At 56.5% G+C, this 21,458-nt stretch overlaps 13 protein-coding genes and 1 non-coding gene across 14 annotated transcripts; 4 read left to right on the top strand and 10 right to left on the bottom strand.

Moving 5' to 3' along the window:
* Positions 1-799: 799 nt before the first annotated feature.
* L226DRAFT_501803 (flavo protein WrbA) lies at positions 800-2,220 on the bottom strand. Its single transcript, XM_067677848.1, has 4 exons — positions 1,693-2,220; positions 1,579-1,636; positions 1,151-1,518; positions 800-1,037 (listed from the first exon to the last, which is right to left on the bottom strand). Exons 1-4 carry the CDS (start codon positions 1,868-1,870, stop codon positions 910-912), a joined length of 732 nt encoding a protein of 243 aa, XP_067539851.1. The 5' UTR covers positions 1,871-2,220; the 3' UTR covers positions 800-909.
* On the bottom strand, positions 1,811-2,665 carry L226DRAFT_245816 (uncharacterized protein). Its single transcript, XM_067673222.1, has one exon. The coding sequence runs from the start codon at positions 2,435-2,437 to the stop codon at positions 1,916-1,918; it is 522 nt and encodes a 173-aa protein (XP_067539850.1). The 5' UTR covers positions 2,438-2,665; the 3' UTR covers positions 1,811-1,915.
* A 47-nt stretch (positions 2,666-2,712) lies between these two features.
* L226DRAFT_245822 (flavo protein WrbA) lies at positions 2,713-4,017 on the top strand. The gene is made up of 5 exons (XM_067673223.1): positions 2,713-2,784; positions 2,839-3,166; positions 3,225-3,282; positions 3,348-3,715; positions 3,778-4,017. Exons 2-5 carry the CDS (start codon positions 2,983-2,985, stop codon positions 3,903-3,905), a joined length of 738 nt encoding a protein of 245 aa, XP_067539849.1. The 5' UTR covers positions 2,713-2,784; positions 2,839-2,982; the 3' UTR covers positions 3,906-4,017.
* A 973-nt stretch (positions 4,018-4,990) lies between these two features.
* Positions 4,991-6,345, bottom strand: L226DRAFT_567428 (uncharacterized protein; the record flags this gene model as incomplete). Its single annotated transcript, XM_067684028.1, has 2 exons — positions 4,991-5,314; positions 5,392-6,345. 2 exons carry the CDS (start codon positions 6,343-6,345, stop codon positions 4,991-4,993), a joined length of 1,278 nt encoding a protein of 425 aa, XP_067539848.1.
* An 804-nt stretch (positions 6,346-7,149) lies between these two features.
* Positions 7,150-9,009, bottom strand: L226DRAFT_557913 (uncharacterized protein). Its single transcript, XM_067683207.1, has 3 exons — positions 8,900-9,009; positions 7,697-8,833; positions 7,150-7,607 (listed from the first exon to the last, which is right to left on the bottom strand). The coding sequence occupies exons 2-3, from the start codon at positions 8,792-8,794 to the stop codon at positions 7,293-7,295; spliced, it is 1,413 nt and encodes a 470-aa protein (XP_067539847.1). The 5' UTR covers positions 8,795-8,833; positions 8,900-9,009; the 3' UTR covers positions 7,150-7,292.
* A 48-nt stretch (positions 9,010-9,057) lies between these two features.
* L226DRAFT_245765 (uncharacterized protein) lies at positions 9,058-9,638 on the bottom strand. Its single transcript, XM_067673221.1, has 2 exons — positions 9,583-9,638; positions 9,058-9,524 (listed from the first exon to the last, which is right to left on the bottom strand). Exons 1-2 carry the CDS (start codon positions 9,583-9,585, stop codon positions 9,204-9,206), a joined length of 324 nt encoding a protein of 107 aa, XP_067539846.1. The 5' UTR covers positions 9,586-9,638; the 3' UTR covers positions 9,058-9,203.
* Positions 9,639-9,646: 8 nt separating this feature from the next.
* L226DRAFT_456352 (uncharacterized protein) lies at positions 9,647-10,866 on the bottom strand (the record flags this gene model as incomplete). The annotated part of the gene is made up of 5 exons (XM_067675288.1): positions 9,647-9,898; positions 9,963-10,285; positions 10,340-10,415; positions 10,463-10,749; positions 10,803-10,866. The coding sequence occupies 5 exons, from the start codon at positions 10,864-10,866 to the stop codon at positions 9,647-9,649; spliced, it is 1,002 nt and encodes a 333-aa protein (XP_067539845.1).
* A 1,232-nt stretch (positions 10,867-12,098) lies between these two features.
* On the top strand, positions 12,099-13,014 carry L226DRAFT_531096 (uncharacterized protein). The gene is made up of 2 exons (XM_067680008.1): positions 12,099-12,499; positions 12,560-13,014. The coding sequence occupies exons 1-2, from the start codon at positions 12,170-12,172 to the stop codon at positions 12,950-12,952; spliced, it is 723 nt and encodes a 240-aa protein (XP_067539844.1). The 5' UTR covers positions 12,099-12,169; the 3' UTR covers positions 12,953-13,014.
* A 619-nt stretch (positions 13,015-13,633) lies between these two features.
* L226DRAFT_531094 (uncharacterized protein) lies at positions 13,634-14,454 on the top strand. The gene is made up of 4 exons (XM_067680007.1): positions 13,634-13,839; positions 13,897-13,947; positions 14,011-14,101; positions 14,164-14,454. Exons 1-4 carry the CDS (start codon positions 13,771-13,773, stop codon positions 14,238-14,240), a joined length of 288 nt encoding a protein of 95 aa, XP_067539843.1. The 5' UTR covers positions 13,634-13,770; the 3' UTR covers positions 14,241-14,454.
* A 3-nt stretch (positions 14,455-14,457) lies between these two features.
* L226DRAFT_245508 (uncharacterized protein) lies at positions 14,458-15,358 on the bottom strand. The gene has a single exon (XM_067673220.1). It carries the CDS (start codon positions 15,191-15,193, stop codon positions 14,603-14,605), a length of 591 nt encoding a protein of 196 aa, XP_067539842.1. The 5' UTR covers positions 15,194-15,358; the 3' UTR covers positions 14,458-14,602.
* Positions 15,359-15,523: 165 nt separating this feature from the next.
* L226DRAFT_456347 (uncharacterized protein) lies at positions 15,524-16,916 on the top strand (the record flags this gene model as incomplete). Its single annotated transcript, XM_067675287.1, has 2 exons — positions 15,524-15,730; positions 15,792-16,916. 2 exons carry the CDS (start codon positions 15,524-15,526, stop codon positions 16,914-16,916), a joined length of 1,332 nt encoding a protein of 443 aa, XP_067539841.1.
* Positions 16,917-17,026: 110 nt separating this feature from the next.
* L226DRAFT_567422 (S-adenosyl-L-methionine-dependent methyltransferase) lies at positions 17,027-18,042 on the bottom strand (the record flags this gene model as incomplete). The annotated part of the gene is made up of 3 exons (XM_067684027.1): positions 17,027-17,128; positions 17,190-17,791; positions 17,859-18,042. 3 exons carry the CDS (start codon positions 18,040-18,042, stop codon positions 17,027-17,029), a joined length of 888 nt encoding a protein of 295 aa, XP_067539840.1.
* A 481-nt stretch (positions 18,043-18,523) lies between these two features.
* L226DRAFT_567421 (amino acid transporter) lies at positions 18,524-20,441 on the bottom strand (the record flags this gene model as incomplete). The annotated part of the gene is made up of 8 exons (XM_067684026.1): positions 18,524-18,577; positions 18,644-19,016; positions 19,073-19,233; positions 19,526-19,807; positions 19,861-19,943; positions 19,993-20,100; positions 20,163-20,238; positions 20,295-20,441. The coding sequence occupies 8 exons, from the start codon at positions 20,439-20,441 to the stop codon at positions 18,524-18,526; spliced, it is 1,284 nt and encodes a 427-aa protein (XP_067539839.1).
* A 616-nt stretch (positions 20,442-21,057) lies between these two features.
* On the bottom strand, positions 21,058-21,139 carry L226DRAFT_t35. Its single transcript has one exon. It is a non-coding gene; the product is annotated as a tRNA-His (tRNA).
* Positions 21,140-21,458: the final 319 nt, after the last annotated feature.

Below are 21,458 nucleotides of genomic sequence, written 5' to 3'. Positions count from 1 at the left end.
GGATTCAGATGCACACAGATAACCAAAACGGTTTTCTAGGGGACATGGCGTGATCTAAAGTTGTCTCAGTACGTCTTAATCTAACCTTTTCAATAGGTTAGCTGGAGATAACTCCAGATCACTGTAGAAAACCGGATTTCTCACTGGGTCTCAGAGCTCAGAACACCATCTGCAATGCCAACTTCCTGTTGGACCGACGTGCCAAGGAACGCACGGTCGTGAGGGGGCACCGGGCGCGATCCGCACAAGTTCACGCGTCTTGGTTCTTGAATCACGTACCATGACAGCCCAAGTTCTAGAACAACCATATTGTCTACACACGGTTCCTGGAAGAACGCCTCGTGGCCCGCCCAAATGCCACAGGTCCACACTTCTCGATCCAAGCTCAAGCTCTCAAGCCTTCGGTGGTACCGGGAGACGCTCCGTCGTCCACCTGACCGCGTCACCGCGACCGTCCAAGAATGCCGCGTTGCCACCCTTGGATGGCGCGAGACTTCCGTCGCGGGACGGCGGCGCTCGGTGTCTGTAGATGGGAGGACGCGTATACCCCGCGAGCCTTCTCGTGGGCGTGGTCGAGGTATGTATGTACATAGAGAGATGCCTGATCGAGGGGCGACCTGTGCACAGCAACGACGCTGGTGTTCATGAGGTCCAGGTCTGTGCAGTCAGGTGCACGGTCGCATGAATTCGATTTTGCCATCGGGCAGCGTCGCCGCGGAGCACCTAATTTCAGCCCGTCGTCTTCTAGTCGAAGCGCGACCAGCCCGTACGACACACGGTGCGCAAGCATGTAAAGTTGCTGTCGTTGGATCGATACTAGTGGTACACTGTAGAGGACTCTTCTACCCGGACAACGTCCCAATCACCTACTGTATGCGTGCCCTTACGCATGTACTCGTCGCTGGGAGCTCAGAACGTGAACTTCTTGATGGTGTCGTAGAAGTGCTTGCCCTGGATCTCGGCGATCTCGAGCTCGAGGGCGGAGGGCCTGCGCGAGCCATCGGCGCCGGCGAAGGTACCAGCACCCCAAGGAGAGCCTATTCGCGGATAAGCGCGTCAGCGTATGTCCTCAGGGCGAAGAAGGTGCTATATATACGCGGCGCAAGAAGCGCACGCATACATGGATGCACCACAGGGGCTGGGAACTCACCACCGCGGACCTCAGAGAGGTTCGTGAGCTGGCCGAAGGCCTTGGCATAGCCGAGAGGGATGAAGTTGATGCCGTGGTGGACGAGCGTCGAGAGGGACGCGATGACGGTCGACTCCTGACCACCGCCGGGGGACGCGGAGGAGACGAAGACAGAGGCGAACTTGCCGTTGAGTGCACCGCTAGCCCAGAGCTGGCCGGTGGCATCCCAGAACGCCTTCCACTGGGCGGGGAAGTTGCCGTAACGGGTGGGGATGCCGAAGATGAAGGCGTCGAACTGGGCGAGGTCGCCGGGTGCGAGGACGGCGTAGTCGGCCTTGGGCGGGGCGTGCATCTTGGTGAGGATCTCGGGCGAGAGCGTCTCGGCAATCCTGCGTAGGAGGGTGAAAAGGTGAGCAGTTGTAGCGGAGCGCGAGAAACAGGAGACGCACTGGTAGATGGTCACGGAGCCACCGGAGGCCTCGACACCCTTCTTCACCGACTCGGCGACTACGTAGACGAAGTTAGGAGACATGTATGTATATGCGAGAAGGCGAGGAACGTACGGGTGGCGATGTGACCGTACATGGAGTAGATAACGATGGCGACCTTGGGGGGAGACATGGCTGGTGGAGGTGCGGGTTCAGTGGAGGGCTGGGTGGGAGCAGGAGCAGGAGCAGGGGCGGGGGCAGGCTGGGGGTTGTCGGAGTGGTTGTGCTTAAGACGTTTTCCGGGGAAACACATCCGACGGCGGTGTATGGACGGTGGTGGATGTCTGTGCCAAATGTCTTATACGCTATAGTGTGTGCAGATATCGATGATCGAGCGGCTGGAGCGCAGGGCCTGGGGCGTCGTGAGATGTTCTGTCCTCGATTGGGCCACCGATCCTTCTGACACCTTCTGCCCTTCCATCCGCCGTCTCTCCATATTCATATTCACGCCGTGTCTTCTCCGCGTCCGCACTTTCGGGCTTCGCATACCATCCGCGCACGATTGTGATGCCTCATTGCCTGAAGACTGAGTCCGTGCGCGCGAGGGTGAGGACGAAGGACGGACAAGGACGGCGAGAGGGCAGTGAGGGAGGGCAAGAGGACGGATGATGATGGTGACCCGCGTCATTTCTCTTGCCATTTCCGGCGGCGGTTGGGTGCCTTCCATATCGGGCACGATTCTCTCGCCCTGCCGCCATGTGGCCGAGACCGGAGCCAAAGAGAGTCTGTATTTCCCGCGGACGGTGGACGCTTGAAAGCCTCTTCCATCGCAGGACACATCGACCACGACGCAGACAGTGCGCTGATTGGTAACCAACATGCCCTCTTCTATCCCTCTATGGACCCGTTTGTCCCACGTATTCCCACATCTCCGAATCCTCCAGCCGAGACTGTCAACCAGAGCCACCCTGCGCTTTATCCATAGCCATACCTGGCCAGATGCTCGCACCCTGCTCCATAGCTAGTACATTGATCGCCCTCCTACGCCCATCCGACACCGCTGACCAATACGCCTGTCAGCAGAATTGTCCAATTCCGAGATGCCCTGACTGAGAGCGAACAGACAACTAGTTAGCCGATATTCATTATTGCGACATGCCTTCGACCGTAGCCCACAGGGGCTCCATGTTAACAGGCTCTTATGCAACAATCTCATAAACCACTAAGGTTCGATCACTTCATACGTGTCGACTTTTTGTCAACGCTGATGAAGACGTCCAGGCGTCCGCACGTCGCTCGGTAGAGCTGAGTGTCCTACTCCAACAGGCGCGACCGTAGGCCCGCCCAACCCTCCTGCTGCGCCGCCCTGTGCCTATATAAGGCTCGGGAGTCCTGCCCTACTCGTTCGCTATCACCCCCCGCTAGATGTGCTTCCCTGGAAAGCGTCTCAAGAAGACCTTTTCCGACGACATCGAATCCAAGCCTAAGCCTGCTACCAGCGCCGCTCCCGCCAAGCCTTCTCCTACCTCTACCAAAGTTTCCACCTCGCCCGCCATGTCTCCCAAGGTCGCCATCGTCATCTACTCCATGTACGGCCACATCGCCAAGTGTGAGTGCTGTCTCTACACTGCAAGAGCCCTAGTCTAATTCCCCGCTCCTTTCCGCAGTGGCCGAGTCCGTAAAGAAGGGCATCGAGGCCTCTGGTGGCTCCGCAACCATCTACCAGTACGTCTCCCCTTTCCCTTCTCCCATCCGCACCCCAGCAGCTAACCCACCCTCACCCCACACAGGATCGCCGAGACCCTCCCCGACGACGTCCTCGCCAAGATGTACGCCCCGCCCAAGCCCGCGTACGCGGTCCTCGCGCCCGGCGACCTCGCGCAGTTCGACGCCTTCGTGTTCGGCATCCCGACGCGCTACGGCAACTTCCCCGCGCAGTGGAAGGCGTTCTGGGACGCGACGGGCCAGCTGTGGGCGAGCGGCGCGCTCGTCGGCAAGTTCGCGAGCGTGTTCGTCTCCACGGCGTCCCCCGGGGGCGGCCAGGAGAGCACGGTCGTGAACTCGATCTCGACGCTCACCCACCACGGCATCAACTTCATCCCGTTCGGGTATGGGAAGGCGTTTGCGCAGCTTACGAACCTCAGCGAGGTGCACGGTGGTAAGTCGTAGCTTGCTTGATCTAAGTCGGGAGGTGATGCTGACGTGGACGCGTGCTTGCAGGCTCCCCGTGGGGTGCGGGCACGTTCGCGGGTGCTGACGGCTCCCGCCAGCCGTCTGCGCTCGAGCTCGAGATCGCAGAGCTCCAGGGCAAGCACTTCTGGGAGACCATCAGCCGGGTCAAGTTCTGAGAACAGTCCTCGAGCTTCCGATACCGCACGCTGCTACCCTCTCTCACACATATTGTTGTACTCTGTATACCACACCGTAACAATCGATTGCTTATACTAGTACTGTCACCGCACTGACAACCTCCGCGTTCGCACTCAAGTTTGTTGATATACATATCTCAGTTAGGAGTATGAGACAGGTGAGTCCGGTGAGAACGTCGACAACGCGCGTATGCGACTATGAGCAACGAGCCTGCAAGGAGGCGAGTAGTACACGGAGACACGAACTACCGGTTCAGAGAGGCAACAGCGCCGAATGAGACCGCACGACGGCATATTCGCGTACAAGAGCTCGAGAAGAGACAGTACCGGCACGAGCTGGTGACACGAGTCGCGTTCGAAAAGCGACGAACTCGTCACGGTCTCTGCGGGCATTTTTGGCTCCACAAAGGCGGCCACAAGGACATGCGTGTTGACGCGTGTGGTGCGGGGTGAGGATGGTGAAGACGCTGATGGAGCCCTTGACAGCGTTTGGGCTGACAAGGATGACTGCATGACACAAACTGGATGAGACAGGTGACGACGAATACGAATCCCAATATTTGGGGGGCGCGATGGGGTCAAGAAAGGAGAAGGGTAGGCGTACGTCAGGACGATCGTGATTTAGACGACGGCTGCCACCGTTCACGAGGACAGTTACGTGGCGAGATATCGACATGGGCAATGGATGAGGACGGAGAGCTCGGGAACAGAGAGGAGAGATGGTGTGCCGGGGTGGGCATCAGGAGTAGACGATACGGACAAGTGCGTTTACAGTCGACCAATGCCGTCCTACGTGCACTTCACAGACCGCCTACTCGGCCCGAGCACATTTCTCTACATATTCGTTGATCGCTGCGGTCTCGGTGGGGTGGACTGCCTCGACGACAACTCCGGAGTCCGCGCCTTCGGTCTCCGGCTTCCGTCCTATACGGTACCATTTCTCCGGGGGACAGTGAAGCATACCTGGGACAACCGAACCTGACGAGTAGCCAAAACCGACCAATTCAACAGCAGGAAACAAGATGGCAACATCTCTTGCTGTGCCCTCGTGCTCGCAGACCCGCCTACTTGGCCCGACCGATTAAATTCTCTACATATTCGATGATCGTTGCGGACTCGGTGGGGAGGGCTGCCTCGATGACAACTCCGTCCGCGCCTTTGGTCTTCGGCTTCCGTCCTACCCGATACCAAGTCGTGGGGGGAAAGTGAAGCGCGCCGGAGACAGACTTATCGTAGCCAAAACCGACCAGTTTGACAGATGGAAAAAAGGCGACAAGGTGTCTTGCTATGCTCTCCTGGGCTTCTGGCGCGTAATCCGTGACGTACGTACACATCGAGATAGCGACGAGAGCCCGCAGACGCAGTTTCGACAGCTTCTTGAGCTGGTTCTTTTACGCATTATACGAGCGACAGCGGCGCATATACATCAGTATATGCGTGATGACCGTGGATAGATGCGACTCACAGATTGGCCATCCACGAGCCAGGTTATCTCGGAACTTTGCAGCTGCAGATACCGCAGCGTTGTCCGGAGGCTTGAGGCAGCCTGGACTCTTGGCAGCCAGTGAGAGCGGTGCATGTCCAGAGTGAGGGCAGAAGGTTGCAGGTGTTCGAAGAACTGGAGCGGGAGCCCTGCGCCATGGACTCTGTCCAGGCGTAGAAAACGGATAGGCGTGGTCAGGTTCAAACACACGAGTGAGAGTTCCAGAGCTTTGACACTGGGCCATGCAATCGGTGGCATCGAGACACCTTGGCCCCATAACGTCCGTATCGACAGGACGTGAACATGAGGGAATGCCCGAGGTAACGAGGTAACAGCCTCAGGCAGATAGTCGTGACATTTGTGGAGTTCCAGTGTGTGTACGCGGCCCCAGACGTCACCGACACGCGGCGAGCGCATAGTCTGAAACCTTCTCATCCGGAAGACCTTGAGCGTGGCCATGTGCGGCCGGAGGCAGGCGAAGTCAAATGGGGAATCATCGCGGAACCCCTCGAGCGCAATCTCTTCAAGACCCGACTTCATACCCGCAAGCAGAGCAAGAGCTTTCTCGCTGACGTATGTTAGCTCGAGGGTCCGAAGCCTGTCGTGGCTGACGATGACATCAAACAATGCCGCGGAGAGCTCGAAAAGGGATTCGGCCATGGAGATGTTCAACTTGCGCAAATTCGAGGCGTGCCGTATGACTTCCACTAAGGATGGTATATGCTCGACGTGGCCCTTAGACACTGGTGGTAAAGGAACAATGGCATTCCAGTGCAGTGTGAGAGACCTGATTTGGCGGGCATGGACATCGGGATTTCCCAGAACGAAGGAAGTGAACTCCTCCACGTAGGACAGGCGCCCTTCTGTCTGCGGGTCCCTTCGACCTGCACTGCCTTCCGGCGCGCCCAATTCTACATGAGAGAGCACGCGCGGCATGGCGAGGGTGTGGAGAGCCCAACAAGCCCTGGCGAACTGCACAGCGTCGTGCTGTGTGAGGAAATCGAGGACCGGTAGCAAGACGTCTTGAGGAAGTTCGAGTATGTTCATTTAAAGAGCAGATTCTGAACCTGTGATGAAGCCATAAGTTGGCCAGCAACGTGAAGGAGCAAGATGGAGACCGGTCAGACTGTCAGAACAATACTCACGGAGCTCACGAAGGGTGTTCTACGTGTAGTGCAACCAACGTTGGTGGAGGTGGTCAGAAACTTAAAGCGAGAAATCGTCCCCTCCAACTTGCTGACGTCAGCAGATGTTCCGGTCAGACGGAGCGCTCAACGATCCGGTTAGCCGGGCTGCTGGCGAGGCCGCGAGACGTTCATCTCAGTTTGACTAGTAACTGAAATACTCGACGTTGAGTTGGAAGGGTGTCGTCCATCTCCCAACATAATCAATTTCTTGAAATGGGCCTTGAGTGCCGCTTTCTCCGCATCGTTCTGGGTGACCCAGCAACCGTCCCCGCCTGCTCCACCCCTCCAACTGAAGTCCCGGTCTTTGCGTATAACGAAGTACACCTCGTTTCAAGTCTGTGTGGAGCCCCGCCGAACAGCCTTGTGACCCGCCCCCTAGTCGAGGAGCAGCCTTGATATCAGGTATACCTCCCATATATGCGGCGGACTGAGCGTCGCGCAAGCCCTCCTGTACATGTCCGGAGGAACCTTATCCTCCAAGTCAGCACCACCAGGACTTGGACCCAGAACCTCCGGGACATAGAGCGTGCGCTCCAGAACGAACGGAAGGAATCGTGCTGATTATTGATAGACATGACTGTACGCAGAGAGAGAGCACAGTTACACTGCAGGCTGCGTAAGGCACGAATGGTATGATAATATACTAGGTCCGACGGCGGCGGAGAGTACGCACGGGTGATGATGAACACGACTTGCCTATTGACTGGGGGATCGACCAAGCTCCTCCAGGTACCTCGTAATTCGTGCTGTCTCAACAGGATTAACTGCTTGAGCAATAAGCCCGTCTTCTTCGGACCGAGCGCGTCCCACCCGATACCACTTGGAGGGGACGAACACAGGCAGAAAGCGTCGGTACTCATAGTGTCCAAACCCCACAAACTCGATCGTAGGGAACAGGCCAGCTACGAAGCTGGCCATACTCTCCATTGATGTAGGCAAGGCATCTTGAGGGCCAAATGAGATCGCGCGGAGGGGCACCTGCAGTCCCGCCAGCTTGCCAAGTGTGTCTATCTGCGCATATAAGCGCCATTCGGGAAAGGTGCGAGCCAACAGAGTTAGGTCAGTATGCGCCTCTTGCGAAGGACAGCTTCCAAACTCACAATGCTGCGCCGTCGGTCATATCCACCCGACGTGCGGTTGTAGAACTTGTGGTCCTCGCCCGAGAAGATCATCCCATTGACCCTCGTTATGGAGAGATACTGGAGCCTCTGGAGGCCCCTCCCTGACGGCTCGAGGAGTGCTGGCATCCAGTAGTCCTCAGAGTATACGTCCAAACCGAGGACAACCGGTTGCGCGTAGTGGAGGAAATTGGGAGTCAACTGGTCGTCGCCATCAAGGTCACCAACACGGAGGACACGAGCCGGGGAGACTAGATTCAGCGATGTGCGATGGAGCTCCAGGATGTCGATGCTCTGCCACACAAAAGGTTGTGAACTGGCCGGTTCCGTAGGGCTGCGTCCGAACCGCGTGGCCTGTATGGACAGCAGTAAGACATGCGGGAATGCATGGGAGAGCGAGGCGACAGGAGGGTACACGCGCCAGTTGCTCAGCTCCAGCGTGTGTACGCGGTCCCAAGCATCCCCGTTGGGCGGAGGAAGTGCGCCCCTCGAGCTAACCAGTCGGAAGACTTCCAGCGTCCCGCTGTGCGGTCGCAGGCAGTCAAAGACGAAGGGATGGTCCACGTCCTCGAGGAAGATCTCTCGCGGCCGTGATGTCATGCGCGCAAGCAGTGGTGTTGTATGTGCATCGACATCTTGTAGCTTCAGGTACTCGAGCTTCTCGTATCCTGCGACCACTTCGACCAGCGCAGGAAAGTGTTTCAAAGTGGTCCCGGTCCTTGCGATTGCGAGTTCTCGAAGATTTGTAAGGCACCGCATGGCTTCTTCGAGCAAGGGCAAGTGCTCTAGCCCGCGTTGACTGAAGATAACACAGTGTAGCGTGAGGGACTTGATGTGGTGGCCGCACACATCGGCATCCTTCAAGACGAGGGAGGTGAAAGAGGTTACTCGCTGAATGGCGGCGTTGGGGTTCCAATACGCAGCGTCATCCCTCTGACCCAAACTAACACGAGACAGCACGCTTGGCATCGCGAGGTTGTGGGCAGCCCGGTTTACCCTGGCGAGCTGCGTGGCGTCGCGCTGGGTGAGGAGCTCGAGGATAGGCAGCAGGACGTCTCGACGAAGTGCCAACAGGTTCATCGGGAGGGCTGAAGTGAGACGATGGTTCCCCCGAACAACCTGAGCGTAGAAGAGGATGCAAAATCAGATGGAATCGGAGCAAGAACTTGGTACTAAAGAACATACAAATATTACGCTCTTTAATCACGTATACCGAGTTTGATATGAGGCTTACGGCCTAATGCTTGGAGATAGCCAGCCGTTTTGTAGCGCGTTTTGTGATGACGACGGTGGTGGTGGTGGTAGTTACAGTAAGTTGAACGAAGGGGACTAGGCCACAAAAGTCCACTTCGCCTGATGACGTCACCTTGACACTCCACGCAGCGCGATGAGAGCTACGCGTAGATAAGTACCATTCACACTCATCGATACTCGTCGCTAGAATACATGGTGCTAGTGCTACTTGACATAGTCCCCGTAGTGGGTCGCATCAATACAACTTCGCTCGCCCAGCCAGCGCAGGGCCGGCGACGACGTGCGCCACGTTGAGCACCGTCAGGTGCGGGTCGTGCGGGTGGTCGTCGGTGACGAGTACAAAGGTTGTATCATTGGTGGTGGTAGTGGTAATGGTCAACGGCGAGGAGCCTGAGGAGGGCCGATTGGTCGCGTTGGCGTCAATGTCATGCCAAAGATGCATGAGGCGCCCAGAATCGGGACGAGAGGAGCGAGGAGAACGGAACTCCCAGGTCCCAGTACTTGTGGCCCGGCAAATAGTAAAGCTCAGGGTTGATGGCACACGAACTCGTCGGGACTAGAACACCTGAGTGTCAGTAATATCCTTGCCACAAGGTGCAGAATTCGGAGCTCACCATAATTACACTGCTTGCAGACGTACGTCCCGCTGCTGTGGACGTCTGAGTCTTCCAGTAGGGCCTATACCGGGAGGCTTTCAACGTCGATAGCGATAGGCACAGTTTTTGGATCGCTCGTGGTATCTGATGGTAGCTTGCGTTCCATGGCTATCTCCGTCGACTTCTTCTGCAGGAACTCCATGGGGATATCCGCATCCGTCACGTAGTCTGTCTGGCCCTGGTAGCTGATGGTAGTGGTGAAGAGCATGCCGGACTTCCTTGTCCATGCTCTCCGAGAGAGGACGCGCGAGGTGATCATGAGGGGAGAGATGAACTAGATGTGCGCAAACGGGTGAGTTCTCTTCGCACCGTCCGTAAGCTATGAGACATTTACTTACCGTGAACATGGAGTAGAAGGAGAACGCATACGCGACGTCAGACCCCATCGCGAACGTGATAAGGTATGCAACGCTGAAGACCGTGAACGGGAGCGCCGACTCGACGACTATCGCGAGTGCGCCGGTATAGACCTTTGTGTCCGCAGCACCATATGCGCGCATGGATCGCCCGACGTATACGATGCGCCCGCAGATGAGCGAGGTGACGAGGACGTTGAAGGCAAATGTCGACGCTGTGTAGGCAGTCACGAACATGGCTCCGATCCCGCCGAAATAGTCTCCGTCTGGCCGGCCAGACTCGTAGAGCAGCCCAACGCCGAAAGCTGAGAGGTTGGGTAAGCACACGTCGTGGCCAAAATGTAAGCAACACGGTTTACCGAGAGACGCGAGCCAGACGAGACCGGGGAGGACAATGACACGTTTGCTATTCCAGATTACGAAACAGCGGTACGTCTGGGCAGGCATCAGTGCGGATTACGAAGCTGCATAAAGTCACTCACCAACAGGATATCGCTCATGAGATTACTCATAACGCTCGCCGTCGTCCCCCACGTCTGGTACCATACAGACGCATAGGTACTCACGTACGCATCCGCGCCGCCCGGGTAGTCGGCGTGCGTGATCCACATCATCTCGCCAAAGTACGCTTGCGTGGTCCAATAGATGGTGTTGAGGATGAGGAGGACGGTAACGAAGCCCACCATGAACTTGTCCATAGATGTGCGCTCTGACTTGCGGATGTCGAGGATCTGCCTGACCGTCTGGATGTACAGTAGCAGGGCCATACCTGGGTAGGGTATCAGGAGATGTGAGGAGCAGCAATGAAGAATAACTACGCACCGTATAGCATGGCGTTTATGACGTTCACAATGTAGTACGCGTGTTGGAACAACGAACCAGCCATCTTCAACTTGTGAGTTGTGGGGAGGGCACTGCTCTCGCGCAAGTGTATATATACAAGGTTGGCGAGGACTAGGTGAGCAACCGCACTAAGCCTTCCGCAGCTTCGGAGATCGCGGATCCCACACTATACGAACCGGCACCGCGTTCAACTCCGAACACTTCACGGTGTTTTGGTGAACGCATGGGGCTTGGGACATATCGCGCGCACGTCATTCCTGTAAAATAGCAAATGAGAGCCAACCACCAGCTCTGGGCGTGCACCGCCAGATACCGGCTGTAGCTCTCTCCGACATATCGATTGCGGTTGCAGTGGGATGTATGGGCATGAGACCCCGCTTCGAAGACAGGCTGCATATGACAGAAGTCCAGCGCGGGCGCACCTAGTGCGGTGTCACGAGAAGGAGAAGAAAATTAACTGATGCCGGTGAATTACTCACCGGGATTGTCGCCGCCCGAGATCCTCGATATATGACTGCAAGGCACAGTCATTAGACTCGCTCCGGGGCACTGCTCAAGCGGTGCTATGAACTCATCATAGCCAATCGCGAACGTCAGACTTTCTTACGCGACGAAATGGAGCACTCGAGGACCGTTTCCTTGAACCGCCAGCCTCGAGACGCTCGATGACAATTGCAAAAGACTGTTTTGGCCACCCTAACTTCCAGCCCTTCTACCGGCGCCGGCCCTGAGGTTCGGACTCGATTCGGACTAGCGTGAAATCACTGTGAATGAAATAACAACCATACACCCTCCCAAGTAAGACCGACCATGAGGCACCGGAGATCCCGAACCCGTGCCGAAATCGGGAATATGCCTTGGTAGAACAAGAGCCCCATACACCAAAAGCCGACGTCCAAAATGCGAACTGAAGGATTGTGATGGAGTCATTGTCGTTTCCAGCCTTCCAGCTAGCGCCGGCTTGAAGATCGGGAGACTCTGAGCGATCTTAACTTGCTGCGCTCTCAAAGCTCGTTGAGAGGCAAGTTGACAACGTGGCATTGGACCTTATGTCGCCTGGAATGAGCGATCGTCAGCTCCCGAAAGGTGTTGGACGATACAAAGAGACACGCACATACTCCCCTTAGAAGTTCGTACTCTTTTGGTTCAAAGGGAGCTTGGAGAGCTCTGCGAAGAGACGAAACGTCAGCCAACAGTTTTGTTCTTCTTTCATAGACCAAGCCACACACCATACAAAAGTCCGGAGGAGGGACATTGAGGCGAGAGAATTTGACGAGCACCTCCAGCTCGAGCCTCCTTTGACCCAGCCATAGTAGTCAGCGATCGTCACCACTCTCCTCGATACCATGGACGCACATCCCCAGATGCCAAACGCCACCACAGCGCCCTTCCGTCCCGCCGATTTGCCTCCAATGGTGACAGTGGTGGATACCCAAGGCGAGACCCTCCGCGACATCTACATGGAGGACATCATAAAGCGGTTCCCGAACTTCAAGCCTCGCGACGACGTCGACATCTGGCTGCTCGGCCCGGGCAACCTCTACAATGGGCCTGAGGAGGGCATACGCGCATGGATCGACAATAAGCTCGCGATGCACGTCTCCCACATGGGCAGCGAGGAGACGGTGCGCAGGGTCGCCAGCGAGTTCCTCAGCCCTGTCACCGAGGTCACTGGGGTGTGTGTTCAGTTTCCTTTCACGTGAGATACGCGACGAATGTACTTACGAATCGCATAGCGCAAGCCTAATCCAGGCATGGAGGGCCCACCTATCTTCGTCTGCGCCATCCCCAACAGCGAGTACTCCATGCGCCTTTTCCCCGGGGCCTTCAAAACGCGAGAGTACTGCCTGGACTTCGTCAAGTCCGACACCGGCGAGCCCGAGAATTCGCCCTTCGAGTTCGAGCTGTGGGCGTTGCTTGGTCCCTCATTGTACCCGTACTCCATGCGGTTGTTGTCGCTGGAGCAGTCGTCCGGAATCAGGCCTGAGGACATCGTGCCAGGTGCAGAGACGTTCGTCCTGAGGGATGGCATGGTGTGTCTCTTGAAGCGTCCGGGGCACCGCACTGTGCGGTTCAAGGTTCCCGTCCGCGTGAAGGAGACTGCGAGCGCAGGGGAGGCTCGCGGTTGATGATGGATCGCCCCGAGGTTGAGCGTAGTTGCGCTCCCCACGTCCTCGTTGTCCTAGTTGCTGTTCATTTTCTATATCCTGTATGTCTTCTGTCTTCCTTCAGAAAATGTGTATGCTATCAGCGGGGATTAGACTCATGAAGATCCATTCATACCTAGAGAAATGGGCGCTTCTCAACAAGTCGGTGGTAAGCGTCCGAACTTCACGTCACTGACGCATCCCAAACGTGAACGTCGCGTGAAAGCTGAACGTTTGAACAGTAAGCGGTATCCACATACACTACTATCTGCGTCTGAATGATCAAGTCTGCAGCCCCGAAGTCCCTTGGACATGGCACCGGTGGGAACTCGGAACACGTCTGCACAGAAGAGAAGTCAGCACTTCCCCATATCTCAATGCACGAACCCAACAAGTGAACTCACCTGAACGCATAAACAGAACCCAATTACACCCCGAAGCCACCGCCTCCCCTGCGCACGGACCCTACACGTGACGCGACAGGGCTAGGTTAGGCTGGGTCCTTGGGATCTTGGGAGCGTCCAGTGGCCGCCTGACGAGGTCATCTGGCCCCGCGTCCAGCCACCCACGGTGCTCGACTTGGGAACCCGCCCGTAGTACCGAGGGCTTCTGGCCGCTCCAGGTCCCCCTATATAACCTGCGGATCGTGCGCGTTCCCACCTCCACTCCTGAGTCTCTTGCGACCACTTGAGACGAACGGCGATAACCCCTCGCGTCCCGCACGCTGTAGACTGTTCGTGTTAGACAGTTAGACTCGCTCCTCCTCGCACTCTCCTCCACACCCCATATCACAAGATACCATGGCCGAGACGCAGGTGCAGCCCATCGAGATCAACGACGCGTACTTCTGTCCGCACTTCAAGGAGGTCGTAAGTAGCACCGTGTATTGCACCCGCCCAGGGCATGGCTGAGCACGACCACGACAGTGCTCCCAGTGCTCGTACGACGGGCGGGAAGAGAACGACACCTTCTTCGGGGTACGTCGTCCATATGCATGCGAGCTGAGACCCGGTGCTGATATTGTGGGCGACCTCCTGTAGTTCGACCCCATTGACCGCGAGGGCATCGAGGCTCCCGCGTCCAGCACGAACAAGGACGGCGAGTACCAGTGCAAGAAGCACGGATCGACCGGTACGTTCTGACGATCTGCTGCGTCGTGCGCACGCTGATCTTGAGCGTCGCGTCGTGTGCAGCTTGTAACCAATGTTACGGATGGAAGAAGCAGATCACCAGGGCGAGAGCTGCCGCGAAGAAGGCGAACAAGAAGTGAACGTCTCTGGGGGGTAGGAGTGAATCGGCAGATTGTATCTGGACGATGGGGTTGATCTTGAAACGGAACCATGGAAACACCTGTAAGATAGCCGTTGATGGAATTGCACTTGTACAATGCATGAGAAGTTGAGCAAGGTCAAATACTGATGGGTGGGGGGCGACACTTCCCTGATCAACGATATTTTGCGCAAGTGAGAGATATGGGAGGCACTGGAGCCCTCCCGAAGCCGGGCAGTCTTACTGAGGTTAGACGGGATGTGCTTTCGCAGACCAACACAGAGTCGCCATGAATGGATACGCTGAGGACGGAGAACTTGACGACACTTCACGTTTGACCAAGATGCTTGATGCCTGGCTGATTTAAGGACAAACCGAACACGACCGGCAGTCTATGGAGTCTGGATTGCGTGCGTACGCTGACAATTGTACAATACGACAACGTCGGAGCGACCAGGACATAGAAGGGGAGTCCAAAGGAGTGACGACAAACGTATGGTCGATGGCGAATGCGATGCAACTGTAGTCTGCGCACCTTGCATTCGGTATCGTTGCTCCCACAGAAGGGACATAGAAGGACATTCGTCCTCCCAGCGAGTATATAGATAGCTCTCCAGATGCGCCTATCAGGCTCAGACGTCTCCGCGACGTCTGAAGCTTGTCTCCCGTTTCTCCGTCGTCACCATCTCGACCCTTGAGCTGGCCTTCGGACGAACTCCGGACTGCTGATAACGTACTGCGCACAGTCGTTGATCGTCTCCCGTATACACATGAGGTATCTCTGCCATCCGAAGACTGCCGCAGGAACGCGTACAATGATCGTGTCGGCGGTCTGCCCTGTCCCGCGAGCCGCCATTCCGTGTTCGTATCCTTGATCTCCAGGAGGCCAAGCCATTGCCCTAGCGGTAGTAGGATGAAACCAGGAAGGCCGGAGGGACCTCGTGTGTGGACCATCGATTCAAAGAAGCTTTTCGGACACGTAAAACAGAGGCTGATGGTCAGCAGAGGACCAATTGCGAGCTAGGCGATTGAGCAACATGGGGAGGAAAGCGAACAGATGACAGCGTGCATCTGCCAGGATCCGGGCGAGGTGGGTAAGCAGGGGTAAGGCAGGCGCGACATGGGGCGGGAGGACAAGAACGGTCGGCGCAATTTGTCAGCCACCAGCCGCCCATTTCGTCTCTCCGTCCATAATCTCGTCATGCTGCCGCCATTTGCTTGCTATAAAGCTTACCGTGCTTCCAGCTTCATCTCAAGCATCTTGTCACCCCCCATCGCATAGTCATGTCGCCGGTCATTCTCAACGGAGAGTCCTCTCATCACGCGAACGGCACGAACGATATCCACACCATCAAGGAGCACGTCTCGCTCGATGGCTTTGGGACGCGTGCGATCCACGTAGGATCTGAGCCAAACCCGGAGACGGGCGCGGTGATTCCCTCGATTTCGCTCAGCACGACGTACAAGCAGGACGGCGTCGGAAACCACAAGGTGTGCTGATTGTACAGGATAATCTACTTCCTCAATTTGCTCACCTCGCGTTCTCGCACAGGGCTTTGAGTATTCCCGCTCAGGGAACCCCAACCGTAATGCTTTGGAGGCCACGCTCGCTGCGCTCGAGTCTGGCGGGTCGTATGGCATTGCATTCGCCTCAGGATCTTCGACTACTGCGACTGTTCTCCAATCTCTCGGCCCAGACGCCCACATTGTGAGCGTAAACGACGTCTATGGTGGAACCTTCAGATACATGACGCGCGTAGCTGCCATCAACCAAGGGCTGGAAACAACCTTTGTCGACCTCGAGGGTGCGGACGACGACACCATTCGCGCGGCGTTCCGGCACAACACCAAGCTCATCTGGATCGAATCCCCTACAAACCCCACCCTCCGTCTCATCGACATCCCGCGCATCGTTGCCCTCGCGCGCGAGGCACCCTCACAGCCCTTTGTCCTCGTCGACAACACCTTCCTCTCCCCCTTTTACTCGTCCCCGCTTGTCCTCGGGGCAGACATCGTCATGCACTCGCTCACGAAGTACGTGAACGGACACTCAGACGTAGTGATGGGTGCTCTGATCCTCCCCGCACATCACGCGGCACTGGCGGAGAAGCTCCGGTTCCTGCAGAACGCGATTGGCGCGGTTCCGAGTGCATATGACTGCTGGCTTGCACAGCGTGGCGCGAAGACACTGCACCTCCGCATGAAGGCTCACGGATCCAACGCTCTGGCGGTCGCACGCGCGCTCCAGCGGTCGCCGCATGTCGAGGAGGTTATCTACCCCGGGTTGTCAAGCCATCCGCGCAACGACCTTGCGTATCGCTCTCTGTCGTCGCAAGCGCGCACCTTCGTCGACAAGTATTTGAAGGCGAACGGGGACGACGTGGGTGGTTTCCCCTACGGCGGCATGATCTCGTTCCGCATCCGCGGAGGCGCAGATGAGGCTGAGAAGTTCCTCACGGCGACGAGGCTCTTCACCCTCGCGGAATCGCTCGGCGGCGTCGAGAGTTTGGCAGAGCTCCCGGCGAAGATGACGCACGGAAGCATCCCGCCCGCGGAGCGCGCGCTGCTCGGCATCGGCGACAACCTCATCCGCCTGTCCGTCGGAGTCGAGGAGGAGGAGGATCTCGTTGCCGACGTCGAGCAGGCCCTCGATGCTGCTGTCGCATCCTCGGCGTGAGGTTCGAGCTAGCATGAGTTGAGGACGAAGTATCCATACCCATTGTACCGACTAGACGCATATTTATTGTAGATGTAGCTGTTCTCTTGAAATGCCCATACCATAGATGATTATCTAGCTATGTATGGCTTCGAGACTATCCCCACGATGTGGTCTGCCAACAACCATCCGTGCTCGTCTGTGCCGACTTCTAGGCTCTTCTCAACCCATGCCTACGGAACGACAGCTGGTCAACAACCATCTCTCGGACTATCGATGATATGAGATACGTACCTCGAACTCAACTTCCTGCAGTTCGTTCACCAATTTATCCAGGCCCCCCGCGAGTAAACCCTCCGTCCCAATCATCTTCACGCTCTGCGCAGGAACGCCCGTCAACCTCTGCAGGATTCGAGGCATCTCCGCCGGAGTCTCATGGTGCATCGCATGGTACGGCACTGCACTCTCGTCCAGCCGCACATAGTCCCCATCGCGCGCATGCTGAGCATAGAACTCCCGCTTCGCCGCCAACCGTGTCGGGTCAGTCATCGCGAGGGCGCGGTAGTGCGCCCACCGGCTGACGAACGCACAGAAGAGCACACCTCCGCCATCGGCGCGGACCATCGACCATGCGTCCCGGATCGCGGCGTTGCGCAGAGGCTCGGACATGATATGGTAGAGCGGACCAAGGAGGAGGACTGCATCGAACGTTTCGCGCTCGTCGGCGAGCTCCGGGATGGACGAGAGCGCAGTGGCGTCCCCTTGGAGGATGCGTGCGGGGCGGGAGGTCAAGGGAAGGGCCGCGGCGCGGGTGCGCGCTAGGTCGAGGAGCCCGGAGGAGAGGTCGACTAGGGTCACGGTGTGGCCGCGCCCGGCCAACGCGAACGTGTAAGGACCTGGCATGAAGTTCGGCGACTTGTCAAAGTTCACAGCCTTGGGGGTTATTGGAGTTCTTGCACCTACCTGTGGCTCCTCCGATGTCCAAGATCTTCAACCCGGGGCGATCAGGGAGCCGCGCCAGGATAGTTCGCAACATCACTTCGAACTCAACTCTATGTGCACGCAGACGGCCGTCCTCAAGGTCTGGGTTCGTGTTGTACCAGTGAGCAGTAGCGGCATTCAACTGTTTGGGGTTAGAAGTGGACATCGTGCTCACGGAAGTCAAGATCTGTTCCTTGTCGCTGGCAGCATGAACACTCGCAGTAAGTATAAGTATCCAGACTCTAGCTTGCTTGTTCGTCGGGGTCCGTTGCTGAGAGCTCGGCATGTCAAGTCGCTCGGCTTGCCGGATCCGCTTTTGACTCGAGTAGGGCGGTATCGGGGTCTATAGCGGAAATGCCTCCATGTTCTTGGCGTACTACAGCTGATGTACCGCGTTGCTGGAAGATATCAGTACATTCTGATGAACCTTCACTTAGTGCTCAAGCCCCATGTGTTACCTGAGAACAACAAGGCCTGTCAACTATCCCGGTCAAGTCGGAATGACTCACGAGCGTTGCTATTTGTGCGACAGCCTGAGGCACGTCGGACGTTGCGCATCAATATTGTCGAGCGAGCCGGAAGACGGATAGTAAATGAAGCAACGTGGTATGTATCACTGTGCCGGGACACAAGGCCCGCCGAGCCTGTCAACATGTGAATGGTTTGCCAACAAGCCCCTGGCTGTATGCATCTGCGATGAGCTACAGAATTGTCTGGAGTCAGCCACTCCCTCCACTACTGCACAATGAAAGTATATGGCACCTCACCTTGATAGAGACATACGTCCCCACGACACACATGAACGCGCCTGCTAGCACCGTCAGCACGGCAAGCGTGGTGCCAAACCATCGTCTCCTGATAGCGCCCAGACCACCCTTGAGATAGAACGTGTCGTGCAGCCAGAAAAATCCCGCCACGCCGTACGTGTACCACGACGCAAAGAGCGAGGCGGTGATGCCCGTGAGGTACGAGAAGATTGGGACGGCGCTGGCGAGAATGAAGGCGATCGCGACGGACGCGAAGCAGAGAAAGACCCATGTCGACCACCCAAGGACCGTGTGCGAGTGGATGTGGCGGGTTTTCCGGAATAAGCGAACGAAGAGGAGCTTGGCGGCGAAGTGCGTGTAGAGTGCGCCGGTTCTGCATGCAGGGGTGAGTTGGGATCCGGGGAAACATTGGGCTACCATGTGACGCACATGAGGAAGTTCACCATCCCGAAAGCAAAGCTGATTTTGGCCCAGACAGGCGGGAGGGAGAAGAGCGCCGGAGCTGCAACACTGCTTCCGATGTACACGTAGACCACGACGCTGAACACGGCATAGAAGGTGGTGGAAAAGCCTTGCAATACCCAGGCAGCCTAGACTGACTTGGTCAATGTAACAAGCATAACGCGGAGGTATCGCTTGCCTTCATGGCGTCCTGAGGTCGTCGCATCTCGGAGATGAGCACAAAAAACCTTTACAAACATGAGCACAATGTCTGAGGGAGCGACAACGGGACCTACACGAAGTGCCCTATGAAAGAGGAAACTTGACGGTCAGCGAATTTCAAAGCAATGCGGTGATGACCGTTACGAACCTGCATATGCAAAAACCTACGTAGTCACGCCCGACATCAGTTTCCGTACTCAGGTCTGACATTAGACATACCGGACCAGTGATAGCCAGAAAGGCTTCGTAAAAGTTGGACGGCAGGGCGGCCTGGATTATACGATTTGGAACCGGGTTTGCTCCAGCGCCGATCATGGCAAGGACGCCACAGAGAGCGATGGTAACGGCACTAACCAATGCGAGCCAACTCAGACGGCTGAATGTCCGCGGCAACGCAAGGAGGAAGGTAGCAATCGCAAAGATTACAAGTAAGACAGTTGCGCATAGACCGTTGTTGGATAACGTCGACAACGCTTGCTGGCCCGAAAGAATAAGCGCACCCTGGGAGTTGCAGCGTCAGTGAAGAGTTGTGCGCCGCTTGGATTGTTACTCACCACGCCGAAGATGGCGAAGATGATCGAACCTGCGGCGAAAATTTCGCGCCCAACTGGTCCGAAGAGGATGTAACCCGCGTCACCTGAAAGGAATGGTCATTCATAGACGATTATTAATCGTGGAGCGCATACCCATGTTGTGCACTTCCGGGTGATTCATCTTGAAATCCACCAACAGTTTGGCGGTGTACAGTGCAAAGATCCCAAGGAAGATAGTCAGGATTAGCGACGGCACGATGCCTATCATCCAGATGTTGAATGAGTGATCTTCTGCGCATGTGTAAGGTAAGGTCAGGGCTTACCGACAATGGCAACAGCATTGGGCAATGTGAGTAAGCCGGTACTGACGATCTCAGCGATCATTAGGGCGCTGACAAGCTGAGAAAGGTATGCCGTGTGAGTGACGCCTCGATGGTAACATGGAGTCGACTTACCTGCCAGCTCAGAGTCTTGTACTTGATCTCATGTTCTTCTTCGTTGCCGAAGACATCGACGATTGTCTCCGTCTCTACCTTCTCCAGAGAGCCCTCGCCCGCTTCGATGAACGAGGATCTGTTGATATCACCTTCACGGCCGGACATCGCCTGAGCTTAGCAGCAACTGGGCGCGGCCGAATAGCCGCGAGGATTCTGGTGACAGTACTTATAGTAGATCCCGGGTCGGTCCCTGCCTCCGGTTGCTCAGTGGCTCTCGGGATTATGTAGCTTCTGAAGCGCTTGTCGGTGCACTCAGCTTGGAGCCCCAACAACGAGCTGATGGATTTCGAAACACATCCTTCGCTTGTTCCAGAAGTAACTTCCGGCAACCGGGGTGGGTGTTCTTGTTACTACCCTCCAGGCGAGCCTGAGTGTCACGCAGTACCAGTGAGAAGTACTGATCTCGCCAACATTGCTTCGACTCACTGATTCATTCGTGACCTGCGGCTTTGACATGGCATAGATAGGGCATGCTGAGAAACCCGAGCAGGAGAGAGTCTATTGGTGATTGGGTGGCTAAGCGCTCCATTCAAATCTATTTGAGTCTGCTTCTAGTGGCGGCTATGACGAGAGCCTAGAGGGTAACGCTCTCAGAGAGTTAGCGAGTTCGAGTCGGTGGCGCTGGGTGGGGACAAAAATTGCAACGCCAGGGTGGAAGCGATCGTCGAACGGAAGAGCTCACAAGCTGGTGCGTGGGCGCGGAGGTCGAAAAAGAAAACAATGTCCCAGGGAGGATTCGAGCCTCCGCCTTCACGGTCTTGTGAATCCACAACGTGATGATCTAACCACTAATCGACAAGGACCGGAAGTCAAACTGGTCTCTTATATATATGGACTAAAAGCTCAGAGTTGAAACGTGACACCTTCCACGAGCTACCTTGGTTATACTCGAGCATCTCACGTCCCCAGTCAGATGCCGGTTCCAGTTGTCGAGGACGAACAAATGGTTCAACGCCGTGGCTTCCTTCCATGTTCTCCGCGATGTCACCTTACGCAAATTAAAGGATACATCAAGCTACCTCCGGGCGAGAGTTCTCAGACCACTTGGGACTCAGTGGTCTATGTAAACAGGCAGAATACTCTCGTGTTGTTCAATCTGGGTCTCTGTGCGGACCGAATTTG

Source organism: Lentinus tigrinus (genome assembly GCF_003813185.1).
Source record: "Lentinus tigrinus ALCF2SS1-7 unplaced genomic scaffold L226scaffold_4, whole genome shotgun sequence".
NCBI classification, from domain to species: Eukaryota; Fungi; Basidiomycota; class Agaricomycetes; order Polyporales; family Polyporaceae; genus Lentinus; species Lentinus tigrinus.
The sequence above is the reverse complement of the archived record's forward strand: the minus strand, read 5'-3'. Positions and strand labels throughout refer to the sequence as shown.

Bases quoted from the DNA above. Each gene is read 5' to 3' on its own strand.
- L226DRAFT_501803 (XM_067677848.1), bottom strand. From the start codon at position 1,870: ATGTGTTTCCCCGGAAAACGTCTTAAGCACAACCACTCCGACAACCCC. The intron at 1,519-1,578 runs GTGCGTCTCCTG...CCTCCTACGCAG, and splicing joins GGCTCCGTGACCATCTACCA to GATTGCCGAGACGCTCTCGC. The intron at 1,038-1,150 runs GTGAGTTCCCAG...ATCCGCGAATAG, and splicing joins CCTCTCTGAGGTCCGCGGTG to GCTCTCCTTGGGGTGCTGGT.
- L226DRAFT_245816 (XM_067673222.1), bottom strand. From the start codon at position 2,437: ATGTTGGTTACCAATCAGCGCACTGTCTGCGTCGTGGTCGATGTGTCC.
- L226DRAFT_245822 (XM_067673223.1), top strand. From the start codon at position 2,983: ATGTGCTTCCCTGGAAAGCGTCTCAAGAAGACCTTTTCCGACGACATC. The intron at 3,167-3,224 runs GTGAGTGCTGTC...TCCTTTCCGCAG, and splicing joins GTACGGCCACATCGCCAAGT to TGGCCGAGTCCGTAAAGAAG. The intron at 3,716-3,777 runs GTAAGTCGTAGC...GCGTGCTTGCAG, and splicing joins CCTCAGCGAGGTGCACGGTG to GCTCCCCGTGGGGTGCGGGC.
- L226DRAFT_557913 (XM_067683207.1), bottom strand. From the start codon at position 8,794: ATGAACCTGTTGGCACTTCGTCGAGACGTCCTGCTGCCTATCCTCGAG. The intron at 7,608-7,696 runs GTGAGTTTGGAA...TTATATGCGCAG, and splicing joins ATGACCGACGGCGCAGCATT to ATAGACACACTTGGCAAGCT.
- L226DRAFT_531096 (XM_067680008.1), top strand. From the start codon at position 12,170: ATGGACGCACATCCCCAGATGCCAAACGCCACCACAGCGCCCTTCCGT. The intron at 12,500-12,559 runs GTGTGTGTTCAG...CGAATCGCATAG, and splicing joins CTGTCACCGAGGTCACTGGG to CGCAAGCCTAATCCAGGCAT.
- L226DRAFT_531094 (XM_067680007.1), top strand. From the start codon at position 13,771: ATGGCCGAGACGCAGGTGCAGCCCATCGAGATCAACGACGCGTACTTC. The intron at 13,948-14,010 runs GTACGTCGTCCA...GACCTCCTGTAG, and splicing joins AGAACGACACCTTCTTCGGG to TTCGACCCCATTGACCGCGA. The intron at 14,102-14,163 runs GTACGTTCTGAC...CGTCGTGTGCAG, and splicing joins CAAGAAGCACGGATCGACCG to CTTGTAACCAATGTTACGGA.
- L226DRAFT_245508 (XM_067673220.1), bottom strand. From the start codon at position 15,193: ATGGTCCACACACGAGGTCCCTCCGGCCTTCCTGGTTTCATCCTACTA.